Here is a 27918-nt window from a genome sequence, read left to right on the forward strand (position 1 = left end):
CCTTTGGAGACCTCCTTCTACTTTGATATCATCATTCATGAAGTTCTGAGCCATTGTTTAAGGGACAGCTCTTCATCTTGTCCCTAAGAATGAAAGAACTCTATCAAAGACTTATTCAGCAAGTTGAGGAAGGAAACAAGAAGCTCATACTCTAATATGGTGCCCAAATCCTTGGTCAAGTTGTCTTCCTTTTGTCTTTTTTTCCAGTCAAGAAACTAGCATAAACCACATTTTAGGATGATTGTCTTAGCAGTTATCTTGTGTTTTCCAGGTTTCTGGAGTACCTAACCTTCACATTTGTGGCCTACTTTTCATTCAATGGATTGCTGCTGGCACATATTTGCTGACCCAGGTACTGTCTCAGGCATTGGAGAAATACAGACAAAAGCAGTCCCTGTCCTCAAAATACTTTCACTCTGCTGGTTCCTAGAACCTCTGGTTAGAATAAGGTCTGTTCTAACAATTTTCCCACTGTACCTTACCCCACATACTTATAGCAATAATATAGTAACATATTATATATAGTAACTGTATGTTATAGACAGTTATATATGTTATAGATAGTAATAAAAGGAAATACTTCCTTCAAAACTCAGCTCAAGTACCGTCTCCTACAGGTAGTCTTCCCTCATGCCCCTACATATTAGCATTCTTTTCCCAGTTTCTCATATGAATAGCAATTTACATTTCCATAATTTCACAGATTTAGGACTTAGCGATCTAAAGGACTATAGAAAGTCACCTTATCCAAATCTCTCATTTTAAGAGACAAGGAAACTGAAATCTAAAATCAAGCAGCAAGTTTTCTGAGCTCTGGTCCCATATCCAAACTTGCCTAGGAGCCATTCCAACCAAACTTCATGTCCCAGAGCTGTTTCAAACTCAGTATCTCTAAAATAACCTATCATTTCTCTCCCAAACCTTCCCCTCTTCCATATTTCCTCAGTACTATTGAGGGCACCATCATCCTTCTACCAAAGGTCATAACATCAGTATCATCCTTGATGTCTCTCTGTCTTTCTGTCTGTCTTTGTTTCTCTGTCTTTGTTTCTCTTTCCCCTATCCAATCAGTTGTCAAATCTTGTCATTTCTCTTATACAAACATGACCTTGATTGAAGTTTTAATCACCTTTTATCTAGACTACCGAAATGCCTCTTGATCTACCCACCTCAACCCCTCCCCTCCTTTTCCTAATCTATGCTCAACACAGCTGTCTAAGTGATTTTTCTAATGTATAGGTCTAACCATATCCCACTCCTCACTCAATAAATTTCAGAGCACCCCTATTATCCCTGAAGCAAATATAAAATCCTGTTTTAGTGCTTAAAACTTCTCATAATCTGTCCCCTTTCTACCTTTCCAATCTCCTTACATACTATTTCCTTAGACGCATGCTGTGGTCCAGTGACCACCATATTTTTTCTGACTCCATGACTTTGTACTTCCTGTCCTTAATGTCTAGAATAATCTTGCTCTTCATTTCTGCCTCTTAGAATGCTTGGCTTCCTTCAAGCCTCAGCTCCAACATCCCTTCCTGGCATTCACAGACCCGAGGCGAGTTCCATGAACTAGGAGTCATCTCCCTTCAGGAGACCTTCCCCCTGTCCATCAGCTGCTAAAGCATTGCCTTATCTCTTTTGCATGTCTTTTATAGCTATTGACTCTTGGGCAGTCCAGTGATGCAATGAATCAAACACTAGACTGGGAGTTAGAAAGGCAAATTCAGATCTATCTCAGACATTAGCTATGATAATGTGGCAAGATGATTATCTTCATTTAGTCTCAGTTTCCTTATAAAATAGGAGTGATGTATCTTTCTCACAAAAAGGTAAGGTTCAAGTGAGTTAACATATATAACACTCTGTAAACTTTAAAGAGCCGTATAAAGATAATATATTATGTGTATATTATTACAGTATGTAGCTTTGTATCATTATTATTTCTCTAAATGTACTGTACATATTGTCTCTCTTGTTAGTATGTAATACCCTTTAGAATCTTAGGTCTTACATTCTAACAAGCGATAATACATAGGTAATAAATACTTATCGATTTGATTGATGAATTGATTGATTAAAGAGGCAGCATGGTGTAGTGATTAGAGAACTAGTCTAAAAATCAGGAAGAACTGAATTCAAGATCCACTTGTGTGACCCTGGGCAAAGTTCTAAAGCTCTTATGGACCTAGGGAGCTCTCTAAGGCTATAGATTACAAGAGTTGCCATTCAACATTGGTAAAAGGACATTTCTTCAATGGGTGTTCTCTACATAGATGAAATCAGAAATATGATCCCTACCTTCTTCCTCCTCTTTTTTCCCAAAGATTTGGTTCAAATGTTTGTTTTTGTCATATTTGAAATTGTGTGATGTTGACAAGTCCCATTACTCTCTGAGCCTCAGTTTTCTCCTATGAAAAATGAGAGGATTCAACTAGATGACCCAAGAGAGTGTCTTCAGCTCTAAATCTGTGATTCTTGGCAAGTTGAACCAAACCAACATTCTCAAAGAAAAAAATGCAGACATCCCACCCTTCAAATCCTATTTTGAGGGGGTTTTCCTATGCGTCATCCAACTCAATTGTACAAGAAGGTAACGATACTCAAGTAATTGCCTATGCAGGCTTATGAGCTTGCTTGAGGTCATTCACTCCAAGGGTACTGGGGAGATCTTGAGGCTCTAGGGTGGAGAGAAGTAGGAAGGCTTCAGGGAAGGAGATAATGGGGTGGAGATTCCCTACCTTGGTTTTTGACTCTGGTTCCCGAATTGCACGGGGTGTGTTCCTGACAGCGGGCACAGGTGTACCTGACTTCTGTGACACAGAACATCCCTTCCTGGCATTCACAGACCCGAGGCGAGTTCCATGAACAAGGAGTTGTCTCCACAAGATCATCTAGAGAGAAGAACCCAGTCAAGTATAATCTGAAAGAGCTTAAAGAAAGAGAGTCAGCAGAGGTAGAACAGTGTTTGGGGATAGATACCAAGGGACCATTAGACATTAGTGGAAGACATCCCAGGGGACAATTAGCCAGTGGCCTGAGAACATCCTGTATTTTTCAGAGAGGTAGTTTCAGTGGAGTATAAGTTCCATTTGAGTAGGCATAGCTTTCATTTAATCTTTATATAGCCTTGCACCTAGTAGGCACTGGATCAATTGGATTGGATTGGATTGGACCAATTGATTGGATTGATTGGATTGAATGAAGAAGAGTCTAAAAATAGGAGTGGCTTTCCCTGTAAGTTTTATGGCATAGTTGATAGAAAGCTAGACTTGGTGCTAGGAAGACCTTGGTATAAATCCTGATTCCGACACTACCTGTGTGACCCCAAGCATAATATTTTTCCTTCTCTGACTTTAGGTTTTCTCATCTGGAAAGTTAGGACATTGGACTACAAGTCTTCTAAGCTTCCTTCCAGTCCTAAATGTATGATCCTTTGAATTGTTTTATGCTTTCCAAGGTGTTCTCACATGCATCATTCAAAGACAAACCCTATATTTCCACTGAGGTCCACACCATGCCCTACAAAACAGTTTCTCCTCTAAGTTCTTATTTCTGTGAACATTCTACCACTCTCCCAAAACCTTGAGGGCCACCATGGCTCCTCAATCTACCTTGTCCTTCACATCCAATCAGTCACCAAGTCTTGCCCATTCTACCTCCACAAAATCTCTCCCTTCTGTCCCCTTCTCCCCAATCCGACTGTCACCAGCCTGCTTGAAATCCTCAGTACCTCTCTTCAGGCCTACTTGAATAATTTTCTAACTCATCCCCATTCTTCTAGTTTCTCTCCTCTACCACCCATCCTTTCCCTGTTGTCCAAATAATCTACTTAATGCACAAGACTGATCCTGCCACTCCTCTAACACTTTTGATGTCTCCCTATTACCTACCAGATAAAAGTTCTCCAGCCTATATGAAAAGTTTTCCTCTCTACCTTTCCAGGTTTATTTCACCCTAATTTCCTATACAGATTTGTCAACCAAGTGCCACAGTGGCAGTCTTCCTTGTCCTGGATGTTTTTTCTTTTTTAATGCAGCTCAAGATCACATTGCCTAAAAAGCTAAGTTGAAGACAACTTCCACATCACATCATCAACTGATATAGAGTCATCTGACATATTCCTTACTTTCCAGCCTCTGCACATTTGCTCACAGAGCTTCCTCTATCTAAAAAGTTCTCCTGGTACACCACTGCATATTAGAGTCCTACCCATGCTTCAAGTCCAATTCAAATGCTACTTCCTCTATGAAGCCTTCCCTGATTCCCTCTCCAACCTGAGAGGAGGTGAACTTCTTTGTTACTCTGTACTTCCTTTATGAACTCTCTTATTTTGCCTTGTGCAATAGAGATTGATCTTTCATGTTTGATTTTCTTTTCTAGACTATAAGTTCTTTGAGGGTAGAAAATATATCTTATTCATTTCTATATTTTCCTGATAGTGCCCAAACACAGAACCTTGGACATAGTAGACCATTGGTATATTTCTTAAATGAATGTTTAGATGAACAGATGGTTGGATGGATAGATGGATGTATGGACAGGATGGACTGAATGTGCTCTGAAATATACCAGTCTAAGGAGGTTATTTTTGCAATTATTAACCAAAACATTCTCATATTTTCTTTTTTTCCCCTTTGGTTTTTGCAAGGCAATGGGGTCAAGTGACTTGCCCAAGGTCACACAGCTAAATAAGTATTAAGTGTCTGAGGTCAGATTTGAACTCAGTTTCTCCTGACTTCAGGGCCAGTGCTCCATCCACAGTACCACCTAGCTGCCCCTCAATATTTTTTAAGATCCATCAGTATGGATACTATTGCTGCTTCCCCTAAGTCATAAATCATACTCCTTCTCTTCTTTAATATTCAGTTCTTTTCATGAGATACCATTCTCTTCCTCCAAAATTAAAAAAAAAAAACCATCCATAACAACCCATCACCTGGTGGCTACACTTCTGACAATGAGCATCTCTGGGTTTGTTTTGGCTAGTCCTCCATTGAAAGTCATGCAGTCTATTGCACAGATAGGGTTACAGACTCAAATTCAATATGAGTCAGGACAATGATATGGAGGCTAAAAAATACATCTTTGGATGTATTCGGAGAGGAAGAGCATCTAGTACTAAGGAAGTGAGAATAACTCTGCTCATGTGGTCAGGCAACACCTGCAGAATTATGTTTAGTTTGGGGAATCATGTTTTAGGAAGGACAAGGATTTGCTAGTGTTCTGAGGGAAGTAACCAGGATGGAAAAGGACTGGAAATATTTATTTGAAAGAGATAAGTCATGAGGTAGGGAGATGGGAGGGGGGGAACTAACTGTTGTATTCAAAGACTTTGAATGAGAAAACACATGTAAAGTGCTTGGCCAATTTTAAAACCCCCTCTTTAAATGCCAGCTCTTAAGGACTGTCCATTGGAAATGGGATAAGATGTATCTGATTTAATCTTAGAGAAGAAAACCAGGATCAATGAATGAAAGTGCCAATGATACACATTTAGGCTTAATGTCAGGGGGAAAAAATTCTCATAATCAGAGTTATGGCAAAGGGATATACTAGAAGGTCCAACCCAAACCTGAAGGTTTTGGGCAAAGATTGGTTGATCATTTAGTAGGAATGTAGAAAAGAGGTTTTTCTTTCATGGAGCTGGTCTCTGAGATCCCTTCCTGAGATTCTATAATTCTGTCAAGTCTACACTCAAAATCTCTTTAGCCAGATTCATTTAACAAATATTTATTCAATACCTACTATGTATACAAGACATAGGCAGCTAGCTAGTACAGTGGATAGAGCGCCAGGCCTGAAGTCAGAAAGAGACAATTTTCCTGAGTTCAAATTCAGCCTACTTTCTAGTTGAGTGATCCTGGTCAAGTCACTTAACACTGGTTACCTCAGTTTCCTCATCTGTAAAATGAGTTGGTAAAAGAAATGGCAAACTACTTCCAAGAAAACCCCAAATAGGGTTATGAAGCGACTCAACTAAAAAGCCTCAAGAACAATGTACACAAGACACTGCACCTTGGCCAGGGTGGGGTTTGTTTGTTTGTTTTCTGATGATTAATTGTTGTCCAAGAAGACCTTGATCTCAAATAAATGATGGCATGACTTGCGCATTTTGTTCATTTTAGCGAGGGGAATGTTGTTCCTGGGCTTTGTGATTCTAGGATCACGTCCATGCCATGATGACACCATGATCAGAGAAGGACCTTAGAAGAAACATATCTGGATGTTTAACTGATGTATGACAAAGAAAGCTAGAACAGGGAGAACAATCTACCAGTCTACATACAATTACTACAAAGGGGAGGGAAAGGGAACAAACATTTATAAAGAACCAACTAATTGCCAGGCAGGCACTTTGCTAAGTATTTATCTTATTTGGTTCTCACAACAATCCTGAGAAGCTGGTTCTGTTATTATTCTAATTTGCAGTTGACAATTCTGAGGCAATCAGAGGTTAAGTGACTTGCCCAGGGTCATAAAGCTAATGCGTCTCTGAGGTTGGATTTGAACTCAGGACTGTCCTGACTCCAGCCTAACATTCTATCTCCTCCATCATGTAGCTTTTTCTATAATAGTGTAAATGAAAAGAACTTGTCTGAATTCGGTTTCTACGTGATGTCTAATCTTAGTCCCAAATAATTAGTGATGAAATCCAATTCCCTGCTCTCAGGAAAGTGGTGGGGAAGGGGAGGAAGGGGGACTATAGATTCAGAAGCTGCATCCATTGTAAGCAGCAGCTTCTTTGTTGGTTTGATTTGCTGAATTATACTTCTTTATGGTGAAAGGACTCTCTGAGCAATATAGGTTTTTGAAAAATCACAATGGGATTTTTAAAAAAGCAAAAAAAATAAAAATAAAAAAAAGACTTGGCTCCCTCTGTACTATAATGATGAGGGTGTAAGGACTGGCACCTAGGAAATAACCAGCTCACTCCCAACCAGCAAATCCCTAGAGTATTCTAACCCTTTGTCATCTGTATTCTCTTATATGGTCTCATGGTGTATATACACAGAAATGGACACATACTCACAAACGTATACTCATACACACATGCACAATCCCATCATAGGTGGGGAAGGACAGAGTAGGGTAGGGACAAAAATCATGATTAGTAGCAAAGACAATACCTGAAGAGCACCTAACACAGAGGAGGCATTGGGGTTTCCATTCATCTTCCAAATAATATTCTGGTTTACACTTCTTTCTACAGTCTTCAAGTCGTTGGGGACATGGCCTCCGAGGCACCTGATCTAGAAAGAGAGAATAAAATTATTCTAGGTCTTCTCAGAACAGTATAGCAGGGGTGGGTTTGGAGAAAAGAGACCTAAGGTTCCCAAGTCTGAGTCTGTCCCTGGTTATCGTACCCTGAACAAGTCATTTGATTTGTCTAAGTCTCAAGTTTCTTTATCTATAAAAAGGAACATCAATTTGGAGTGAGAATTGCTCAGAGACTGTCTCAGCTCTTCAGGACACCACTCTCTCTTGGTCCTCAAAATTCAAGATCTCCTACTGCATCCAGGGCAATCTCCAGTTGTCCTGATCCATATCTAGTTACTGGATCAGATGGTTCTGGAGGAGAAAGCAAGACTGGGACTTTACACAACACCTCCTCACTTAAATACAATTCACTTGCATGACATGGCACCACCTCCCTGATACCATGGTCCTCTTTGAGAACAAAGGATAAACAATTCTCTTGGTTCTCCTCCTTCCAATCTAACTTCTCTGTCTCCTTTCCTGGATCCCTCTCCAAATCATGCCTTCTAACCATAAATGTCCCACAGGCTTCTGACCTGGGTCCTGTTTTCTTCTCCCTTTATACTATCACATTGATGATTTCATCAGTTTCCATTGATTTAATGACTATCTCTATGCTGATGATTCTGAAATCTATCTATCCTACCACAATTCTCTGCTCACATATCCAACTGCCTTTCAGATGTCTTTTACTGGATATCCAGAAAACATCTTAAACCCCATCAATCTTAAACTTAATGTCCAAAATAAAAAGCAATATCTTTCTGCCTAAAATCCTTCTTACTTTCCACTTTCTCCATTACTAAAGAGGGTCACTCTCCTACCTCCTAGAATCCTCATCATCTTTCACCTTTCATCTGTTGCCAAGGTATGTTGATTTTATCTCTGCAACATCTCTCAAGCATTCCTCATTCTCTTCTCTAATACTGCCACCACCCTGGTGCAGATTTTTAATAACTCATGCTTAGATTGTTACCTGATAGTCAATCTGCCTGTATCAAGTCTTTCCCTTCTCCAATTCATTCTGTATTTGGCCCTCAAAGAATATAGAAAACAAAGTACTAATTGAAAGAATTCACAGATACAGAGTTGCTAAATTTAAAAATTCTCTTGAAAAATGACAGTCTGCAAGCATCCAGATTTTCAAATACAAAGGAAAGGAAATTTGAATAACAATAAGACTATTCTCTGCCTACCAGAAAACACAGGTAAGAATGGAATAATGTGTTCTAAGACCAAGGGAGCTCAAGATGTATCTCAAGGTAACTTACCCTGAAAATTTGAGTTTAATTATGAATGAAGGAAGAATATTTATCAAAAAATACTCAAAAGATTCTTAGAAAGCAAAATCACAGAGAATGGGAAAGATGCTACAGGTCCCCCAAAAAGGAAGCGTGCCAATTTTCAAAAAATGAGGAAAGAGTAGTTTGCACATTATAGTTAAATGCTAGTGAGTTAAATGCAGTAATGCCAAACCAATAAGTTTGACTTCAGTTCCTAGCAAAATCGGAAAACATTAAAGAAATAGTTTGTGAAAAGCAACTTAAAAAGTAATTGATTATTATAAAAAAGACAGTTGGGTATCATCAGAACAGCTCTTACCAGCTAAATGTCATATTTTTTGATAGAGTTATCAGGCTGGCTGATTATGGGAATAGTGTACATATAACTCACCTACATTTCAGCTAAGCATTTCACTAAGCTTTTCATGTTATTATTGGTAATAAAGTATTATTTCATAGTATTATTGGGGAAATGTGGTCCAGATAACAGGATGAGCAACCTAATCTAAAGAAACATTGAACCCAGCAAAGGAGTTTTGTGAGAATTCTTCTATAGGAGAGAAAAGAATAGTATTGTATACTGGAGGAAAGCTTCTTCACCCTCAAAGCTCACTATAGACCTGAGCTTCTAATACTGGAAGGATTTTCCATGCTTGTGGTCCCTGACTTTAATCACATGGTTTCTCCCAGAAACTCCATTTTAAGGAGGCCAACCATGTTTTCATTCCTCTCCAGGATACAATTATAATTCTCCGAATTTTCATCTACCACGCCCCAATATGGATAGTCCCCTTTCCCACCTTCAACTTTCTTGTACATGAGTTATTCTTCACAGGAATATGAGCTCCTAAAAGGAAAAGATTGTCTTTCAATCAATCAATAAACAATTATTAAGTGCCTACTAAATGCCTGTCATTTTGCTAAGGGCTGAAGATACAAAAAAAAAAAAAAGGTAAAATACTGTCCCTGAATTCAAGGAGTTTACAATCTAATGGGAGAAACAAGATGCAACCAATATTGTATTTGCATTTCCTAGTTCTTAACATAGCCTGACACAATAAGATCTTATTAAATGGTTGGCGACTTGACTAAAAGTAGTAGATTCAGAATTGATTAAATGTTAAAACTCAAAAAAGTAGTCATGAATAGATTGATGTTAACTTAGAGGGAGATCTCTAGAGGAGTGACCAGGGATCTGTGTCTACATTGGTCAACTCTGTTCAACATTTTTATCAGTGTCTTGGATGAAAACTCATACTTGGAATGCATAGCAAATATGCAGATGAATTGACGCTGGAAGGACCAGGTAGCATATTTGACAATAGTGAGGATCCAAAAAAGATCTTAAGGGCCAAATCTAACCTACCTGAAGGTTCAAATTCAGTCTGCTCCTTGTTTTTGTATGATTTGTGAGTTAAATTTTTTTTTTACATTTTCAGAAATGAGAAAACTTTATTTTAAACAATAAAAAATCATTTTGCCATATTAAGCTTCACTGGATTTGGTCCATAGGTCATATTTTGTTGATCCATCAGCTAGAAAAAAATCTGACAAGATAAAATGTAATAGGAATAAGTGCAAAGTTTGATACTTGGGTTCAAAAAAATCACCTGCATTTAACACTTGGGGGTTTTAGTGGACTGAATAGTCAAAATGAGGCAATAGTGTGAGAAACCAATCAAAAAATTAAGTTACCCTAGGATGAATTTAAAAATACAGAATTTCTAGAACACCAAAAGTTGTAGTCCTATTGGACTCTGTTCTAGTCAGACCACATAAAAACTATTATATGCTCCATTTTAAGAAAGTTTCTGGAGAGAAGGAAAAATAGAATAACGATATTAGAAACAAAGTCAGCTGAGGATCAGTGATGTGGGAAAAAAGTTTTTAGAGGGAACACAACAACTATTGTGAACTATCTGAAGGACTATTAAATGGAAGGGATATTAAACTGTTCCCCTTGGCTCCAGAGAGAGGACAAAAGTAGAAGCAAAGATGGGTAAGTGCAAAGAGGCAGGTTTCATTTTGATGTCAGGAAATCATTCCTGACAATTTGAGGCTATTTTTGAGGACTGTAGGTAGAAGGGAGTATCATTGTTTAGGCACTGCTCGAGCTTGGTAGCCTCTGAGGTTCCTTCCAGTCCTGAAATGCATTGATTTGAGAACAATATAGCATCTTGCCCTTGACAGACTTTTTGGTGTCAAAATTCCTGGTAAATTACTGGTAACTCCCCAAGAACTTTGGTTTATGTGGGTTATGTCTACAGAGTTTTACCATATTAGAAATTAGCATGTCTTAGTATTATTGTAAAGGAATTTTCTATTTTCTTTTCATTATAATTATTCAGGGTTCAGAATATTTCTACTGCAATTTTTGGTTAACTAAAAACCTGTCTTCTGTTCATTTGACCCTCACCTGACCAAAACATGTCTCATAGGATGTGAAAATTAACTTAAGGCCTTAAATGTTCCTTGAAAAAGAACTCAGAAGAAGAATCTCAATTGTCATCGACTGCTTGGCACTATGTAAATTTTCCTCCACAATCAGCTTTTTTTGTGCATCCTCTAAATGTAGAATAATTTGTAACATCTTAGCTTACCAAGAAAGCTGTTTTACCAAGTTTATGTATGAGATTATGACTCGATTTAACTCAGCTTATTCAGCTTTTATGACAATGAAGAAAGTATGGGAATACGGATTCATTTTTTTTCAACATTTGCAACTAAAGAGATTGTAATCTATAAAATAATTATTTATTTAACTGTTATAATTTTGACTAAGAGGACTTGTCAAAATCCTAAAGATTGTTTAGATTTTTCTTTTTGGCCTGGCAATTGAACCTATATTTAAACATAATAATAAAATCTACATTTTTTCTTACTGTTATAATTTCTACACTGTGTTCTATTCACATATTTTAGCACCAGTTACCTACCAAATAAACTCAAAAAGGAGATCTTTCTCCCATAATCCTGTTTTGACCCTGCACACCCTCTGAAAGTGTTTTGGGAATCCTTAGGTTTCTTGACCCCCAAGGACCATTACTTAACAACCATGTGATTTTCACAAAAAATCCTATGAGTCGGGCAGTGCTGTTATTATCCATGCCCCTGCCAACCCTGAGACTAATTTAGAGTTAAAAGGGCTCTGAGGCTATCAATTTAAATCCCTTTTTCTACTCTTTTTTATAGATAAGGAAACTGAATCAGAGAAAGAAAATGACTAAGATATCATGCAGTCATGGTTTTTGAAATTGGAAGAAGCCTTATAAAGTCTTCATTTTACAGAATAAGAAGCAGAGACTCAGAGAGAGGAGGTGACTTGCCTTGGCATACAGGTAGAAGTAGCAGAGTCAGAATTGAACCAGATTGCCTGATCCCCAAACCAGTGCTCTTTTTCTGGTGAGCTAAGATCATGTAGTTAGTTAATAGTAGAGGCAAGACTTAAGCCCAGATCTCCATTTATTGTTCCCTCTCTAGTGCCTCTAGGAGAAGCAGTTTATAAAATCTTGATATAATCTAATTCACAAATATATTTCTCAAACTGCGAGATTGTGTGAAGGTGCTTTATAATCACAGGAAATAGAGACTTGCATATTGATGCCTCTCAGGTGAGTGCAGTACAGATCAGCACTTTCTCTGAAACTAGCAGTCTTGGTCACCTAGGACCCTGACATATTCAGTATCAAGCAGGCAGGTGAAAAGCAGAACTTGAACTCAGGCCAGCCTGGTGTTCAAACTAGCTCTCTAAGAATGTTTCCAAACTGCTTCTCTTTGTGATCATAAAGTGGTTAAAAAAGTAAAATATTATAACTTCAAAATTAAGGTTATAGCTAACCTCCCAAGCGAAACTGCCTTCAGAAGTCAGCTTAACCAAGATTTTAAAATGCTGTCCAGTAGGAAAAAGAAGGTCTAACTACAAAAGGATTGACCTTGACAAGAGAATCATAAAGAGAACCCTGATAGCCAAAGGTGCTCCTCTTCTTCCCTGGAGATTGATGCCTACCTTGGTCATAAAAGCATAAACAAATAAGCCATGTGAGTAGAACAGGATGGATATTAAACGACCTTTAATAGGGGATTCCTGTTGTGAAAAGGAAAAAAAAAATAGGATGGGGAGAGGGGAATAATGAGGAAGAGAGAACCTTGAATGAGAGATTTGATTTCCACATAGGAGCCATTGATGGAGAATGGAGGATGGAAGATAGAAGACAGAAGATAGAACATAGAAGATAGATAGAAGATAGAAGATAGAAGATAGAAGATAGAAGGCCTGAGGAAGAATTCCCTCCTCACATTCCTAGTTTATACATTGGGTTACTGCTACCGGTATCCTCTCTGGGAGGATGGGCAGATCAAGAACAATATAAAGAAGAATGGATTTAGAGTCAGAAGATAACAGCTGGAAGAGACCTTAAAAATCAAAATCTAGTACCTCATTTTACTGATAAAGAAACCAAACTCTAGGAGGGAAAATGACTTGCCCATAATCAAGTATTAAAGGCAGAATTTGAATCCAGTTTCTCTCACTCTGGACACTGTTTCCTTCAGTCAGAGGGTCTGAATTTCAATATTGACTGTTATTTGCAAGGTGGATAAATCTGGACAAGTCTCTTACTTTTTTTGGGGGGGTTTGTTTTGAATTTTCTCCTTTCCCTTTCAGTTTTTCTTTTGTAAAACACAGGGATTGTATTAAACAGTATCCTAAAAACCTGGGATCCCTGATTGGATAATTGTATTTTGGATAATTATTTCAATATAATAGGCTTCTTTTGTAATCACATATGCCTTATTATATATTAAACAACATGACTCCAAGAAGTCCCTAAGGCTTCACTAGACTGCCCCAGGGATCCAAAACACACAAAAAAGTGAAGACCCCCTAGAAGAGATGAGCCCTTCCAATTCAAAGTCCATTGATTCCTTGCCCTCATTTATCTGAGGAATAGAGTTCAGGTGTGGGGAGAACTTTCAGGAGACCAAGGGTCTCTACGTGGGGTTCCTCCCCTGGAGCCTCCAGTTCCCTTCCCTGTATTTTCCTCAAACCTACCATCAGAGTCAGTAAGGCCCATGCAAATTCTACCCCTGAAGGCAAGTGTTTGAATCAAGTAGAAATGTCAGAAATTTCCTGCCCAGAGTGAGGGGGGTTTTTGTGTTTGTGTTTGTCTGGTTTGGGGTTTTTTTTTCCTCCTTCTGTCCGGAAGCAGACCCACTAGGTAAAACACCAGCAAAATGCCCCGCCCACTGGTCCTCTCTTCCCCTGGCAGCTGGCTGACTTCCAAGACAAGTCCGACTTACTGTACGCATGAGGCAAGGGAGGCAGGAGGATTCTCCTCATGAGTCACTGTGGCTAGGGGAGAGGGGAGGGGAACCCCAACACTCTGCTGGCCTGGACTTCGGCCCTCCAGTCTCTGGGCCTGAGTCTGTTAACAGTAGCCACCCAAGCAGGGCAATGATGGAGGAGCCAGGGGACTGAAAGGAAGGCATGGACCTGTCAGGGATAACCGAACCCCAAGAGTTGAACCATAGTGGGGGTGGGGCTCAGAGCTTTGCATGCTGTGGAATCGGGAAAAAGCTATTAGTCAAAGTTTTGGGAAATGGGGGGGAAGCATAGGGGAGGAGGAACATTCTGGGTATTGGTAAATGGAATATCACAGGTCAGAGGGGGAAGAGATTGCTTATAGCCAGGGCAATCAGGGAGGGCTTCTCAGAAGAGGTGCTGGTCTGAGCTGGGACTTGAAATCCGTGGAAGATGTCACCAAGAGCAATTTGCAGGAGGGGGCATTCTAGGAAAGAAAATTTCTGTGTGCAGAGGTTTGAAGGCAGGAAGGTACGGAAGCCAGGCAGGGAGTCACTCAGTTTGACTGGAGAGGAAATCCAACTGTAGGAATGGACCTGAAGATGGTACGCAATGGATTGTTTTCTGTTTTGTCTCTGTCCTCAACTCAGAATAGTGTAATGACTGGACAATGGGTAGGGAAGCAGGGCATTGACTGGACAATGGGGGCACAGAGAGTAAGAGAAACAAAGATTGAATAAATGATTGGTAATTGGATGATTTTTCATTCATTCATTTACTAAAGACAGCTAGGTAGGCAGTGTCCAGAGTGCTGACCCTGCATGTAGTCAGGAAGATCTGAGTTCAGATCTGCCTTCAGACTCATTACTAGCTGTGTGACCTTGGGCAACTCACTTAACCCTGACTGTCTCGCATCCAGGGTCATCTCCAGGCATCCTGATTTATATCTAGCCACTGGACCAGATGGCTCTGGAGGAGAAAATGAGTCACTCTCTAAGGATTCACACAGCAAAAGTCAGGTGAATCTATACTGCTGTTCAGTTAGTGATACGCATTTAAACATTAAGAATTCATCATCAATACTTATAGCAATCAATCAGGAAGCATATAAGAAGTGCCTACCATGTGCAAGACATTTTTTAGGATGCAAAGAGTATAAAGGCAAAGGTTGATTACAACACCTGTTCTCTGGAATTTGCATTCAATCTGGGAAAACACCATTTTTAAATTATAGATAGAGATAGGAGGACATCTGTCCTTCATTATTGAAGAAGACCATGACATCAAGGGAGGGGATATCTTGACAAACACAAGAACTGGATTTAAGTGTGGGGGACTGTGCTAAATCACCAGCCTCCCTTTCTCCTCCAGACTCATCTGGGTTCATATATCAGGACAGTCCCCCCCCCCCATCAAATTCAATTAATATGTTTGTCATGACATCACCTTCCTGATGTCATGGTCTTCTTCAAAAACAAAGAACAAAACATTATTATTATGTATTACTGGGCAAGTCATTTAACTTGTGTGCCTCAGTTTCCTCAACTGCAAAGGATCAAATGAGATAATATTTGTAAAGTGCTCAGCATAGTGCTTACTGTAGGTGCTTAGTAAATAGTAAGTGCTTAATAAATATTTTTTTTCTTCCTCCTCCTATTTAGCTTCAGAGGGTTACCTAGAGCACCAAGAAATAAGGGGATTTGACCAGTCATGGAGGCAGATATGTAAGAGGCGGGATATGAACTCATGTCTTCCTGATAACAAAGCTAGTCATCATGCCTGCTGCCTCTCTAAAAACCAAATTAAAACTTGCAATAGATATTCATTAAATGAATGAATGAGGTTTGGAATTTCCTTGGTTTTATCCATGCCACACCCTCCCCTCCATCACTTCAAAACTACAAGAACCTTGAGCAGTTAGATCTCCAATCCTTCCATCTACCTCATAGCCTTTACCTTCTGCTTCTCCCTGTAAAGTCAGAGAGGACAAAAAGGCAACCCAGGTACCTTTAAGAGATTTCCCTTCTCTCATAGATGGTAGCTGATGAACAATAGCTGAGAGAAGGGAATGAGGAAATCAAGAAATGAAGTCCAGAGGTATAAGTTGCCCCAAGAACTAGATTTCTCTATTTCTGTGCCTCAATTTCTACTTAGTAACTTTTGCTTTCTATTGAGCAAATACTAGGTTATTACTACTTTATCACTACTACTTATCATTAAGTAAATGCTTTTTGTTTAATAGTTAATAGTAAATGCTCATCTTATGTGGTCTTTGTTAATTCAGAATTTTAAAAAAAGAAAAGAAAAATGACCAAAAAATAATAATTAAGAGTTTCAATGGTAGGGACAGCTAGGTGGCTTAGGGTGATAGAGCACAGGCCTTGGAATCAGGAGGACCTGAGCTCAAATCCAGCCTCAGACATTAAATAATTACCTAGCTGTGTGATGTTGGGCAAGTCACTTAACCCCATTGCCTTAAATAAATAAATTTTTAAAAAAAAATGTCAAGTGGTGACTGATTTTGTAGAAATGGGAAGCACACCAGCAGGAGTTCAGAAGTTAAAATAGTGAGTAATAGAACTGTTCCAGCCCTGCCCCACCCCCCCACACACACCAGGGTTATCCCTAGTATTTTAAAAGAGAGTTTTGAGTCATAAATACTCATAAATACATGGCTCTTCTCTGGAAACACCAGACTTGTCAACAGGAGTAAGTGTCAATGAGCAAATCAACCAGAGATCAAGAGTGAGGGGTGGATTGGGGGAGGGGCACGCCACACTCAAAGCTACACATGCATTTCCTTCTTGTGTATATATGTGGCCATTTTATATATATATATATATATATATATATATATAAAATGTGTGTATGCAGACGTCTGTATCTATATCTATATCTACATCTATATCTATATATCTCAGGCAGCTGGGTGGCACAGTGGGTGGAGAACTGACCTTAGTGTTGGGAGAAGAGGAGTTCAAATCCAGCTTCAGATATTTCCTAACTATGTGACCCTGAGCAAGTCACTTAACCTTGATTGTCCTTCCTCTAGGGCCATCACCACTCATCCTGATTCATATCTAGCCACTGGACTCAGATGGCTCTGGAGGAGAAAGGGAGACTGGTGACTTAGTACAGACCCCCTCACTCAAATCCAATTCATGTGCTTGTCAAGATATCACCTCCATCGATGTCATGGTCTTCTTCAGTAATGAAGGACAAACATCCTTATATCTCTATCTATATATCTCTGTAATTTATATGGTGTTTTCTTAGATTGGATGCAAGTTTCAGAGGGCAGGTGTTGTTTAACTTTTGTCTTTATATCCTTTGCATCCAAAAAATGTCTTGTACATAGTAGACATTCGTATATGCTTACTAATTGATTGATATTAAGTATTGGTGGATGAATTCTAAATGTTTAAATGCATATCATCATCAGAACAGCAGTGTAGATTCCCTTGAATTTTCCTGTGTGAATCCTTAGGCTGAACTAAAGGAAAGTTTAGGAAGTTCTGCCAACAACAAACTGGGTTCTGATGAAATCAGTAAAATTCCTGTAAACAGGAACATTTAGAGGACCTGATGATTTTTCTATAATTCAAAATCTGCTTGATAATTCCCATATAAATTAATTGGTATTTACTACTTATTCTATGTACTGTATTTGCTTTTTTCCATTTGCCTTATACCATAAGCATGCATATAAATGTATTCATATAGATATACTTCTATACAGTTTGTACATATAAATAGTCATACATTTATATTTACATAAATCCTATCAATATTAATAGTTTACACATCAATCAAGATTTCATTTGAAAAAGGGTAAAAACATCACTTGTACAAAAATATTCCTAGCAGCCCTGTTTGTGGTGGCAAAGAATTGGAAATCAAGTCAATGTCCTTCAATTGGGGAATGGCTACAAACTGTGGTATATGTATGTCATGGAACACTATTGTGCTATTAGAAACCAGGAAGGAGTTGCATGAGCTGATGCTGAGAGAGATGAGCAGAACCAGAAAAACATTGTACACCCTGGGAGCAACATGGGGGTGATGATCAACCTTGATGGACTTGCTCATCCCTGCAGGGCAACAACCAGGGACAATTTTGGGCTGTCTGCAATGGAGAATACATCTGTATCCAGAGAAAGAACTATGGACTTTAGGGGCAGCTAGATGGTGCAGTAGATAGAGCACTGGCCCTAGAGTCAGGAGTACCTGAGTTCAAATCCAGCCTCAGACACTTAAGCTGTGTGGTCTTGGACAAGCCCCATTTGTCTTGCAAAAAATTAAAAAAAAAAACCTATGGACTTTTAACAAAGACCAAAGACTATTATCTTAAAATTAGAAAAAAATGTTATATTATTAAGTAATTTTACTATCTCATACTTTATTTTTCTTCCTTAAGGATATGATTTCTCTGTCATCACATTCAACTGAGTTTAATGTATAACATGGAACCAATGTAAAGACTAACAGAATGCCTTCTGGGGGGGTGGGGGGAGGGAAACAAGAATGGGGGAAAAATTGTAAAACTCAAAATAAATAAAATCTTTCTTAAAAAAAGATTTCATTTAAACTCATAATAATCTTTTAAAATAGTAGGGAAAATACACCACTACTACTACCGCTACTATTTTGACTACTACTACTATCTCTATACATCTCCTACTACTACTAACTTCTACTATTACTATTGCAGCTACTACACTGTTGTTACTGTTACTACTACTACTACTACTACTACTACTACTACTACTATTACTTACTATTGAGAAAATGAAGGACCAAAGAGCTTCCAGTAGAATATACTGGGAAACTAGTACATGTTTAGAGGATCTCTGTTGTCATTTCTCACATGGAATAGTCTGGGGAGTTTACATCAGGACAATTGTGGTGACAAGAAATGGGAATGCCTTTAAGAGATATTTGAACATGTGTAGATATTCTGTAACTGGTTAGAATTAGCTAACCACACTGTGAGAAGAATTCTTTTATTTGGTTGAGCAGCTAAAATGAGGAATTTTCAAAAGGCAGTATCTGTTGAGCTAAACAGAACCTTGGCAATTCTCTTTGGATTTTCTCTTGGTGGATATTTGTTCTTGGCTTATCTTCATTAATAGCATCTATCAATGCTATAAGAAGAAAGGCCTTGGACTTGCACTCTCTCCCACCACCTTTCTTTTTCCCTTTCTATCTCTGTCTGTCTCTCTCTCTCTGGCTGACATACAACCCTGTGAAAACCAGACTAGGTGTTTTATCTTGATATTGATTCTTTCATGTTAAGGGAAGGAGAGTAATCTGAAGGCTCTAACCTTATGAGTTTCAAAACATGAGGAAAGCAATTCTCCAAGAGTCCAGAACTCCCAGTGATACAGGTTCAAAATGCCCAGTAGGAGATCAGAGCCTGGAGGTCAACCACTGTTGTTGTTTGTCCTTCGTTTTCTAAGAGGATCATGATATCATGAGAAGTCTTGACTAGTATGTGAATTGAATTTTAAGTGAGGCAGAGTTGCACAAAGTTGTCAACTTTATTTTTTCTTTCAGAATCATCAGAGTCCGGTAGCAAGACAAAAGTTAGGACAACTGATAATGGCCCAGAATGCAGTGGATAATCTTGGCATGTTTGCTGTCTGGCCAAGCTCTAAGCACTCAATCATGCTTGTTTCAGTCACTTTCACAGCTATTAGAACAAAATGTTTTCATTCCATTAGGGAAAGTTGTCGTATGCTTAGGGTAGACATCCTGCTCCCTCACCAACAGGCCTGAGGCAAGCTCTCAGTTGACAGAGTGGATGAAGGAAGAGCCATGTGAGATTTGAAAAGGGATGAAAAGTTTAGGAAGAGCTGCCATAGTGAAAGGGATAGTCAAGGACTGCCTTGATGAAGTGAGGGCCAATTGAGTGGTGTGAAAAATTTGTAGTGGATTCAGAATAACTTCATTTTCTACCTGTAACCTCTCTCTCTCTCTCTTTGTGAGGCAATGGAGTTAAGTGATTTGCCCATGGTCACCCAACTAATAAATAACACGAGTCTGAGGCTATATTTGAACTCAGGTCCTCCTGACATCAGGGCCAGTGATCTTTCCACTTCACCACTTAGCTGCCCCTCTAGTTTCTCTTAAAAGAGCACATGTGTTGAAACAAAGGCAGTGAACAGTGAAAGTCATCCAAGGTCAAAACTGGGAAGACCACTGTCTTTGAAAGTATAAAGGGTCAAGAGAATTTAGAGATTACATAGTAATATTGGACTGGTTAACCAAGGGCTCAAGATGAGGAAAGGAGCAGAGTATTTTCAGTGCAAAGGTAACAGCTTGGGAAAGAAATGAGCAGTGGAAGGACTGAAAGTCAAGGTGAGAACAAAGAACCGGTTTGGGGATTAAAAGGAAAGGGAGGGAGAGAATAATAGTAGATGGTGATCAGATAAAGAAATTTCAGAGTTCATGACCATAGAAGTGGTGCATTTCTGAATGACATTGAGATAAAAGGTCTGGCCAAATTGGGCAGGAAAGACAAAGCTATGAGCCAGATACTGAATTAAATGATGAAGAAAAGAGTGTCCTATAGACAACAAAAAAGAGAGTGTCCTATACTCAACAAAAAAGGGAGTCCAATAGACAACAGTCTTAAGAACCTTGATTGAGTTGGTAGACCTGGATTAAATGAAATTCATAGGAAGAGTATCCAGAGAAAGAACTGTGGAGTTTGAACAAAGACCAAGGACTATTACCTTTAATTTAGGAAAAAAATCTGATATCTTATTGTCTGATCTTGCTATCTCTTACACTTTATATTTCTTCCTTAAGGATATGATTTCTCTCTCATCATACTCAATTTGGATCAATGTATACCCATGTAAACAATGTGAAGTCTGGCAAATTACCTTCTGGGGGGGGGAAGGAGTAAGATTAGGGGAAAATTGTAAAACTCAAAAATAAATAAAATCTTTTTAAAAAAGAAAGAAATTCATAGGAAGAGAGTTTACTAGAATAATTGTGATTGAGGGTGAGAGTCTCAAAAAAGACAATGTGGTACAAGAAGTATTACAACTCCCACCCACTACTGGTGAATTGGGGTAGATGAGTGAAAATGCAACAAGTGTTAGAAAAAGAGACCAGGGAGACTGTCATCAGAAGGGAACCATGCCTCAGTGAATACAAGAAAATGAATGGAATAGGAAAGGAAAAGATGTAAGAGGAAAGCAAGTTTGTAACCTATGGAGCAAGCATTCCAGAAAGGACAGTGAAAGAGATAGTTAGGGGGCAGTTAGGTGGCACAGTAGAGAGAGTACTGGCCCTGGAGACAGAAGGACCTGAGTTCAAATCTGACCTTAGAATTTAATAATAATTACCTAGCTGTGTGTCCTTTTGCCTTGCAAAAAAAAAAAAGGAGGGGATGACTAGCATTAGAGCAGAAATTGCAACCTGAAAGCTACTAAATCAATGTGAGCTAGTGTTCTTCTACCTTTATATACCTAGTAACAAGCTCAGGACCCTGCTCTCCAGTAGGTAGATCAACTGAAGTGAATTGCATTGCATTTAGAAGTCTTGCAGAGGGGCAGCTAGGTGGTTCAGTGACTAGAGCAGGGACCCTGTAATCAGGAGAATCTGAGCTCAAATCTGGTCTCAGACCCTTGAAACTTAGTAGCTGTGTGACCCTGGGCAAGTCACTTAACCCCAATTACCTTCCAAAAAAAAAAAGTCACGCAGACTACAAAGTGTGAGGCGATCTCCCAAGCTAGAAGGGTTTCAAGGAAGAGCCCATAACTGACTTTCTCAAGTGCCTTGGATTTCCTTAAAAGGAGACTGGACATTAAATGAATTTTTTTCAAAGACACTTATAGAGCATCAAGAGGGCCTTCAAGGCAATCAATCAGCTAATAAACATTTATTAAGTCCACACTATTTGCTAAATGCTGTATTAAGTTAGGGATACAAAAAGAGTCAAAAGACAATTCTTCTCTTCATGGAGTTTACAATCTAAGGTTCAATATGCACCTGAATAGGAATAGTTAGCACTTACATGGAGTTTTTTTTAATTTTAAGGCAAAAAGTGACTTGCCCAAGATCATGTAGCTAGGCAATTATTAGGTGTTTGCAGTCACATTTGAACTCGGGTCCTCCTGACTCCGGAGTTGGTGCTCTATCCACTGTGCCACCTAGTGGCTCCAACATGGAATTTTAAAATTTACAAATAATTTTACAGCTTTATGACGGTGAGGTTATTATTAATAATGATAAAAAATAATAAAAAAGATCCTTAGCTAAGATTTGCAAAGAGTTTACATTTGTTCTCTCATACAAATCTCGTGACAACCCTGGGAGACAGGAACTACTATTATCCTTCATTTTGCAAATATGGAAACTGAGTCTGAGAGACTTGCATATTGTCTTCCCCAATGGTGCTCCTGGAGAGCAGAGATTATCTTTTGCCTCTCTTTGTCTGGCACACAGTACACAATAAATGCCAGTCGACTGATTGATGCAACTAGCAAGTTGACATCCTGCTTCCTTGTCTAGGGCCCTGGACACAACACCACTTTCAGAATTCCATTTACATCATCCTTTAATGTGGCTATTCCTCCTCCATTTGAAGCCCCCACCTAGAAGAGGTGAGGAAGAACCCGCTGCCTTTCCAGTTAACCTTTCCACTTTGGGAGAGTCTATATTGCTAGGAAATTGTCCTCCTGACATCTGATCTACATGGGCCTATTTCACCATTTCTATTCACTGTTCCAAATTTTGCCCTCTGAGACCAAAAGAGAATTTCTAACCCCTCCTTTTATCCCTTAAAGTCTTGAGGAAAAGCATTCATGTCTCTGTTCTACCCCGATGCCCAGTCTTCTCTTCTCCAGGCTATACAATGACGATTTCTTTAGCTGTCCTTTAAATGGCATGAACTCCAGGCCTTGTACAATCTTGCAAGTCCTCTTTCTGATGCTCTCTAGTTTCTCAGTCATTTCTAAATTGGGGTGCCTAGAACTTTGAGGACTCAGCAACACGGGGAGATGATCAATTGAGGCATGATGTATGCTGGTGACCTGTGATCTGCATCTCTGGAGGGAAAGCCCACAACTATGAAACTAGAGATCTTTTGAAATACTGACTTGTGTGTTGATATGATCTGTCTTGTCTCCAGGATCATACTGTCTGTCCTTAGAGGGGAGAGACAGGCTGAGGGTTGGTTGGAGGGGTTTTTTTTCTGTACGCCACAGAAAAAAAGCCTAAATCTAATAAGTGTTTGTTTACTAAGCTATCGGGTGGGCAATTACTATATACTTTCATTATCCACTGTCTTACCAGCTAGAAAATGGGCCATTTTTACTGTCACTAATGGCACTTGCTAAGTAAGCACTGATGTGATGATGGTGTTTTGAGTAGCAAGAGACAGTCATCAAGTTTAAATTCCCCATTTCACAGAGAAGGAAACAGATGCCTAGTCCAGAAAGGAAAAGGGACTTGCCCAGATTTATAGTGAGCAAGCATCAGAGCTAAGATTTGAACCTTGGGCCGCTGCCTCCAGATAGGTATTTTTTCCACTCTGCAGCACTGCCTCTCACTGAATAGCTGCCATGACCAACCTACGAGGCAGGAGAACCTATAGCAATTGCACAACTCTTCAGGAAGTTTACAAATACTATCACTTTTTATTCTTACAACAACCCTAGGAAGTAGGGGCAATTCTTATCCCCATTTTACAGATTGGGAAACTGAGGCAGGCAGCTGTTAAGTGAATTACCCACAGTCACACAGCTAAGAAGAGCACAATAATCCTAAGAGGTAGGGGTTATTATTATCATCTTCCTAAGGTCATATTTAAATTCAGGTCTTCTTGACTCCAGGTCTAATACTCTATCCATTACAGTACGCAGTTATCTCAATAGAGGTACAGGACTCATCACCTCCCCCTGTTCCATCAACCCAAACCTGCCTCTCCTCTTAAGTCACCCATCCAATTGAAGGAAATGGGACTGCTTAGCTTGGAGAAGAAAAGGTCCAGGACATGAGAGCTGACTTCAAATATTTGAAGGACTTTCCCATAAGGATTAGGTATCTTTTGCTTGGTCTCAGAAGGAGAAATAAGAGACAATATTTAGACTTGGTGTCAGGAAAAGGTTCCCAATCATCATAGCTATCCCAGAGTGGAAAGCACTGCCTTGGGAGATAAGTGAGTCTCCTCTCATTTGAATGACCCCCTGTCACCCACATCATAATCAGGGCCGCATTGGAGTCAGCTTGATCCAACTTGTTAGAGTCAATTGTTATATTTGGGGTGTGAGAATTTACACTTTGGAAACTGGCAAATACTACATACCAAGGCTTAATTTATTGTTCTATTGAGCATCTAGATTTAAGAAATGTTAATAATATAAGTTAAATTTAAGAGCATATTGTCAAAAGTAGATTTTCTGGGAGAACATAATCCAATTTACTTTGTACTGTACTTGCAGTTATTATAAATGTAAATATACTATTTGTTCTACCCAAATATGTATATATTTATATATATAAATATGCTATATTTATATATATATTGTATATTTAAATACATGTATTAATAATATATAACTATTATGTTATTCAGTTTAGTCATTTTTCAATAGTATCTGTCTCTATATGACCCTATTTGGGGCTTTTTTGGGGCAGAGATACAGGAGTGGTTTGCCATTTCCTTCTCCAGCTCATTTTATGTGAAGAAATTGAGGCAAAAAGGGTGAAGTTCCTGAATCAGGATCACACAGTTAGTAAATGTCAGAAGCTATATTTGAACTTGGGAAGATGAGTCTTCCCGATTCCAGGCCCAGTACTCTATCCACTGGGTCACCTAGCTATTCCTGTTGTGTTATACATAATATTATATACAAATATAGGGCTTAATAAATGTTGATTAGCTAACTAACCAATAAAGAAGATATTATTTCCTTTGATCCAGTGTAAATGGTTGTGTTAAATAATGCATGCTTTCTTTTGTAATAATTTAATCATCCTCTTACTTTAAAAAACAGTGTTCCGGGGCAGCTAGGTGGCGCAGTGGATAGAGCACCAGCCTTGGAGTCTGGAGGACCTGAGTTCAAATCCGACCTCAGACACTTAATAATTACCTAGTTGTGTGACCTTGGGCAAACCACTTAACCCCGTTTGCCTTGCAAAAACCTAAAAAAAACAATGTTCCTTTTCTGTATCATTCTCTATGTCATCTTATCCAAAAGTAACTCTCTCTGGGAGTCACAACTCAGTAGGAGAGAAAATATAGATATAGATGAGGAAATACATATACACATGTCATCTATGGAATTGTGTAATATACTTGTTGGTTGCCTACTGATGGCATGTGTCACTTGGTGGATAAATAAATTACAATTTACTTGTCTGCCTGTAACCTATGCTGGCTTGGGCATTCAGTGGCTAGAAAGGACCTTGAAAATTCTTGCGTTTTCAGAGAGCTGGTTGTTAAACATTTACACCTTTACCAATTCTTGCAGCTTTAGAGAAGTGGTTGCTAAATAAGTACTAAGACCTTGACAATTCTTGCACTAATATCCAGCATTTTCACTGAGCTGGTCATTAAATCTTTACTTAGGACTAGACGATTTTTGCAACGGTATTGCGTATTTTCAGAGAGCTGGTTGTTATACATTTACACCTTACCTATTCTTACAACAGTGTGAGGCATTTTTAGAAAGGTGGTTGTTCACCATTTGTTTAGTGGTACATTTTGGATCATAGTGGGGATTCTTTTTCAGGTAGACCAGATCAAAACTCTCCTGAAATGCCTTCCACCACTGAGATGTTATGATTCTGAGAGTTATCAGGTCTTGTCAGTTCCACCCACAAAAAATCCTGTCCTTTCCTAACTTCCATTCTCTTCAGACACCAAACCACTTCAGACCTTCATTATCTATATCACAGAATTTGGCAGAAGAACCTAATCAATCACCTAGTTCTAGCCCCTTCTCTTTCAAATGAGGACACTGAGATCTTGGGAGATCTAATGAGGTCACAGGAGTAAGGTAGCAAAGCCAGTATTCCAACTCTACTCTAAACTCAATCCAATACTGTCCATGCACCCATCTCTCTTGATCTATTGCAACTGCCCTCTAAACAGTCTTCTTACCTATGATGTCTCCAATCTATCTATCATACAGCTGTCAAAATAAGCTTCCTAATGCACAAGTCCAAATGGTCACTTCTCTTCTCCCACCTCATCGTGGCAGGCCCCATGAAGCCATGATGGGTATATGCTTAATGAAATAAATAAAAAGACAATGGCAACATATATAATATTAACTTGTGGTTTTCTAAGTCAATCTATGGCCTCCATTTCCATTTGAGACACTCACCTATGTGGTCTTCTTTTCTTACCTGAGGGGCACTGGTAGCAGCAACTCCCAGAAGATGCATTATGATAGAAGTTGGGTCCACACAGGTCTTGTTTCTAAAGGGACAGACATAGAGAGAGAGAGAGATAATTAGGGCAGACCAGTGGAGTTTGAGAACCACCAAATCAAGTCAAAGAGCATGTATTAAGTGCTTAGTGTATATCAGAATGTCTCTAGTGCTAAGGATACAAAAAACACAATCCCTGCTCCCAAGTAACACAGTCTGATGAGAGAGACACCAGGCAAACCACTATCTATGAAAAGATATATATGAGGGGCAACTAGGTGGCACAGTGGATAGAGCACCAGCCCTGGAGTCAAGAGGACCTGAATTGAAATATGACCACAGACACTTAATTTCTTAGCTGTGTGACCTTGAGCAAGTCACTTAATCCCATTTCCTTGTTTAAAAAAAAGGAAAGATATATATATATGTATAAATATATATACTTATATATGTATGTATGTATGTAAATACACATATATAAATATATATAGTGAGATGAAGAGAATCTCAGAGAGAAAGAACTAAAAAGTAGAGGTTGAAGAAAAAATGAATTAATAAAAAAAACTTTTAAAATTTATCAGACAACCTAACTCACATACAAGTAGTTAGAAAAAAGAAGAAAGAGGATTATAATTGTCAAATAATATTTTAGGTGGCGCAGTGGATAAATCACTGGAACTAGAGTCAGGAATACTCCACTTCATGAGTTTAAATTCAGCCTTGGCCACTTACTACCTGTGCATCCTCAGGAAAGTCATTTAACCTTGTTTGTCTCAGTTTTCTCATCTTTAAAACAAGCTGGAGAAGGAAAGGGCAAATCTCTCCAGTATATTTGCCAAGAAAACCCAAATGAGTTTATGTTGAAGAGTTAGATATAATTGAAAAAATGACTTAACAATATTATTATAAAAATAGCTTTTTTTTTCCTTCTAGACTCCCTAAAAGGGAGCCAGAGGGGTCTACACTTAGAGAACATTAGCTTCACAGTTTATAAAGCATTTTCCTGGTCATGATCAAGAGGTAGTTCAATGTCCTACTAAAATAGAAATGGATCCCTGCAGGTATTTATTGGTTTAGCAAACCACAAAGTAACATTACCTATGGTGCATTGTATTTTCATGAATTTTGTTAAATTATATTTTAATCTGATTCAACCTGAGCTCATTGTATGGCTATGGTATGCCTCAGTTTCTTCTGTAAAATGAGGATAACAACACCTATAAGTGCCTACCTCCTTTGTACCACAGAAATATTAGGGGATTTTTAAAGACTTTATGAAACTAGTGAGAGTCTGTAGTTTCTAGTTGTAAACAGAAGATCAGCCTTAAAAACAAAAAAAACTGGAAATGTCTTGTCACTGACACCCAAGTCCCTTCACCCATCATTGTTCTAGGCCCTTCTCTAAGTCTGGAAACTATGGGGGGCTACAAGTAAGCACCAGTGGAAGAGGTTTTCACATCAGTAGATGTTCACACCAGTGAGATCCCTAACACATGAGAGTGATTTCATTCATATAGGGGTAAGCAAAGGAGATTTCTAATTGAAGGACTTCATTTTCAAAACCAGCTCTGCTACTCCATATATCACCAGCCTCTTCATCGTAACAATAGCCAGCTAACATTTTTATAGTTGCAAGTTTAAAGGCAAAGAGCTTTACAAATATCTTCTCAATTGATTCTCAAACCA

General features: G+C 38.8%; 1 protein-coding gene across 1 annotated transcript in view; it reads right to left on the reverse strand.

The window, feature by feature from the left end:
• The window catches only part of TNFRSF8 (TNF receptor superfamily member 8), an 86190-nt gene that overhangs the window by 44759 nt on the left and 13513 nt on the right, over positions 1 to 27918 (reverse strand). The window contains exons 3-5 of the mRNA XM_074216917.1: positions 26209 to 26281; positions 7128 to 7250; positions 2739 to 2891 (exon numbers count right to left, since the gene is read on the reverse strand). Of these exons, the coding sequence (XP_074073018.1) occupies positions 2739 to 2891; positions 7128 to 7250; positions 26209 to 26281 (349 nt within the window). The remainder of the gene's footprint in view (positions 1 to 2738; positions 2892 to 7127; positions 7251 to 26208; positions 26282 to 27918) is intronic.

Source organism: Macrotis lagotis, chromosome 1 (genome assembly GCF_037893015.1).
Source record: "Macrotis lagotis isolate mMagLag1 chromosome 1, bilby.v1.9.chrom.fasta, whole genome shotgun sequence".
Lineage (NCBI taxonomy): Eukaryota > Metazoa > Chordata > Mammalia > Peramelemorphia > Peramelidae > Macrotis > Macrotis lagotis.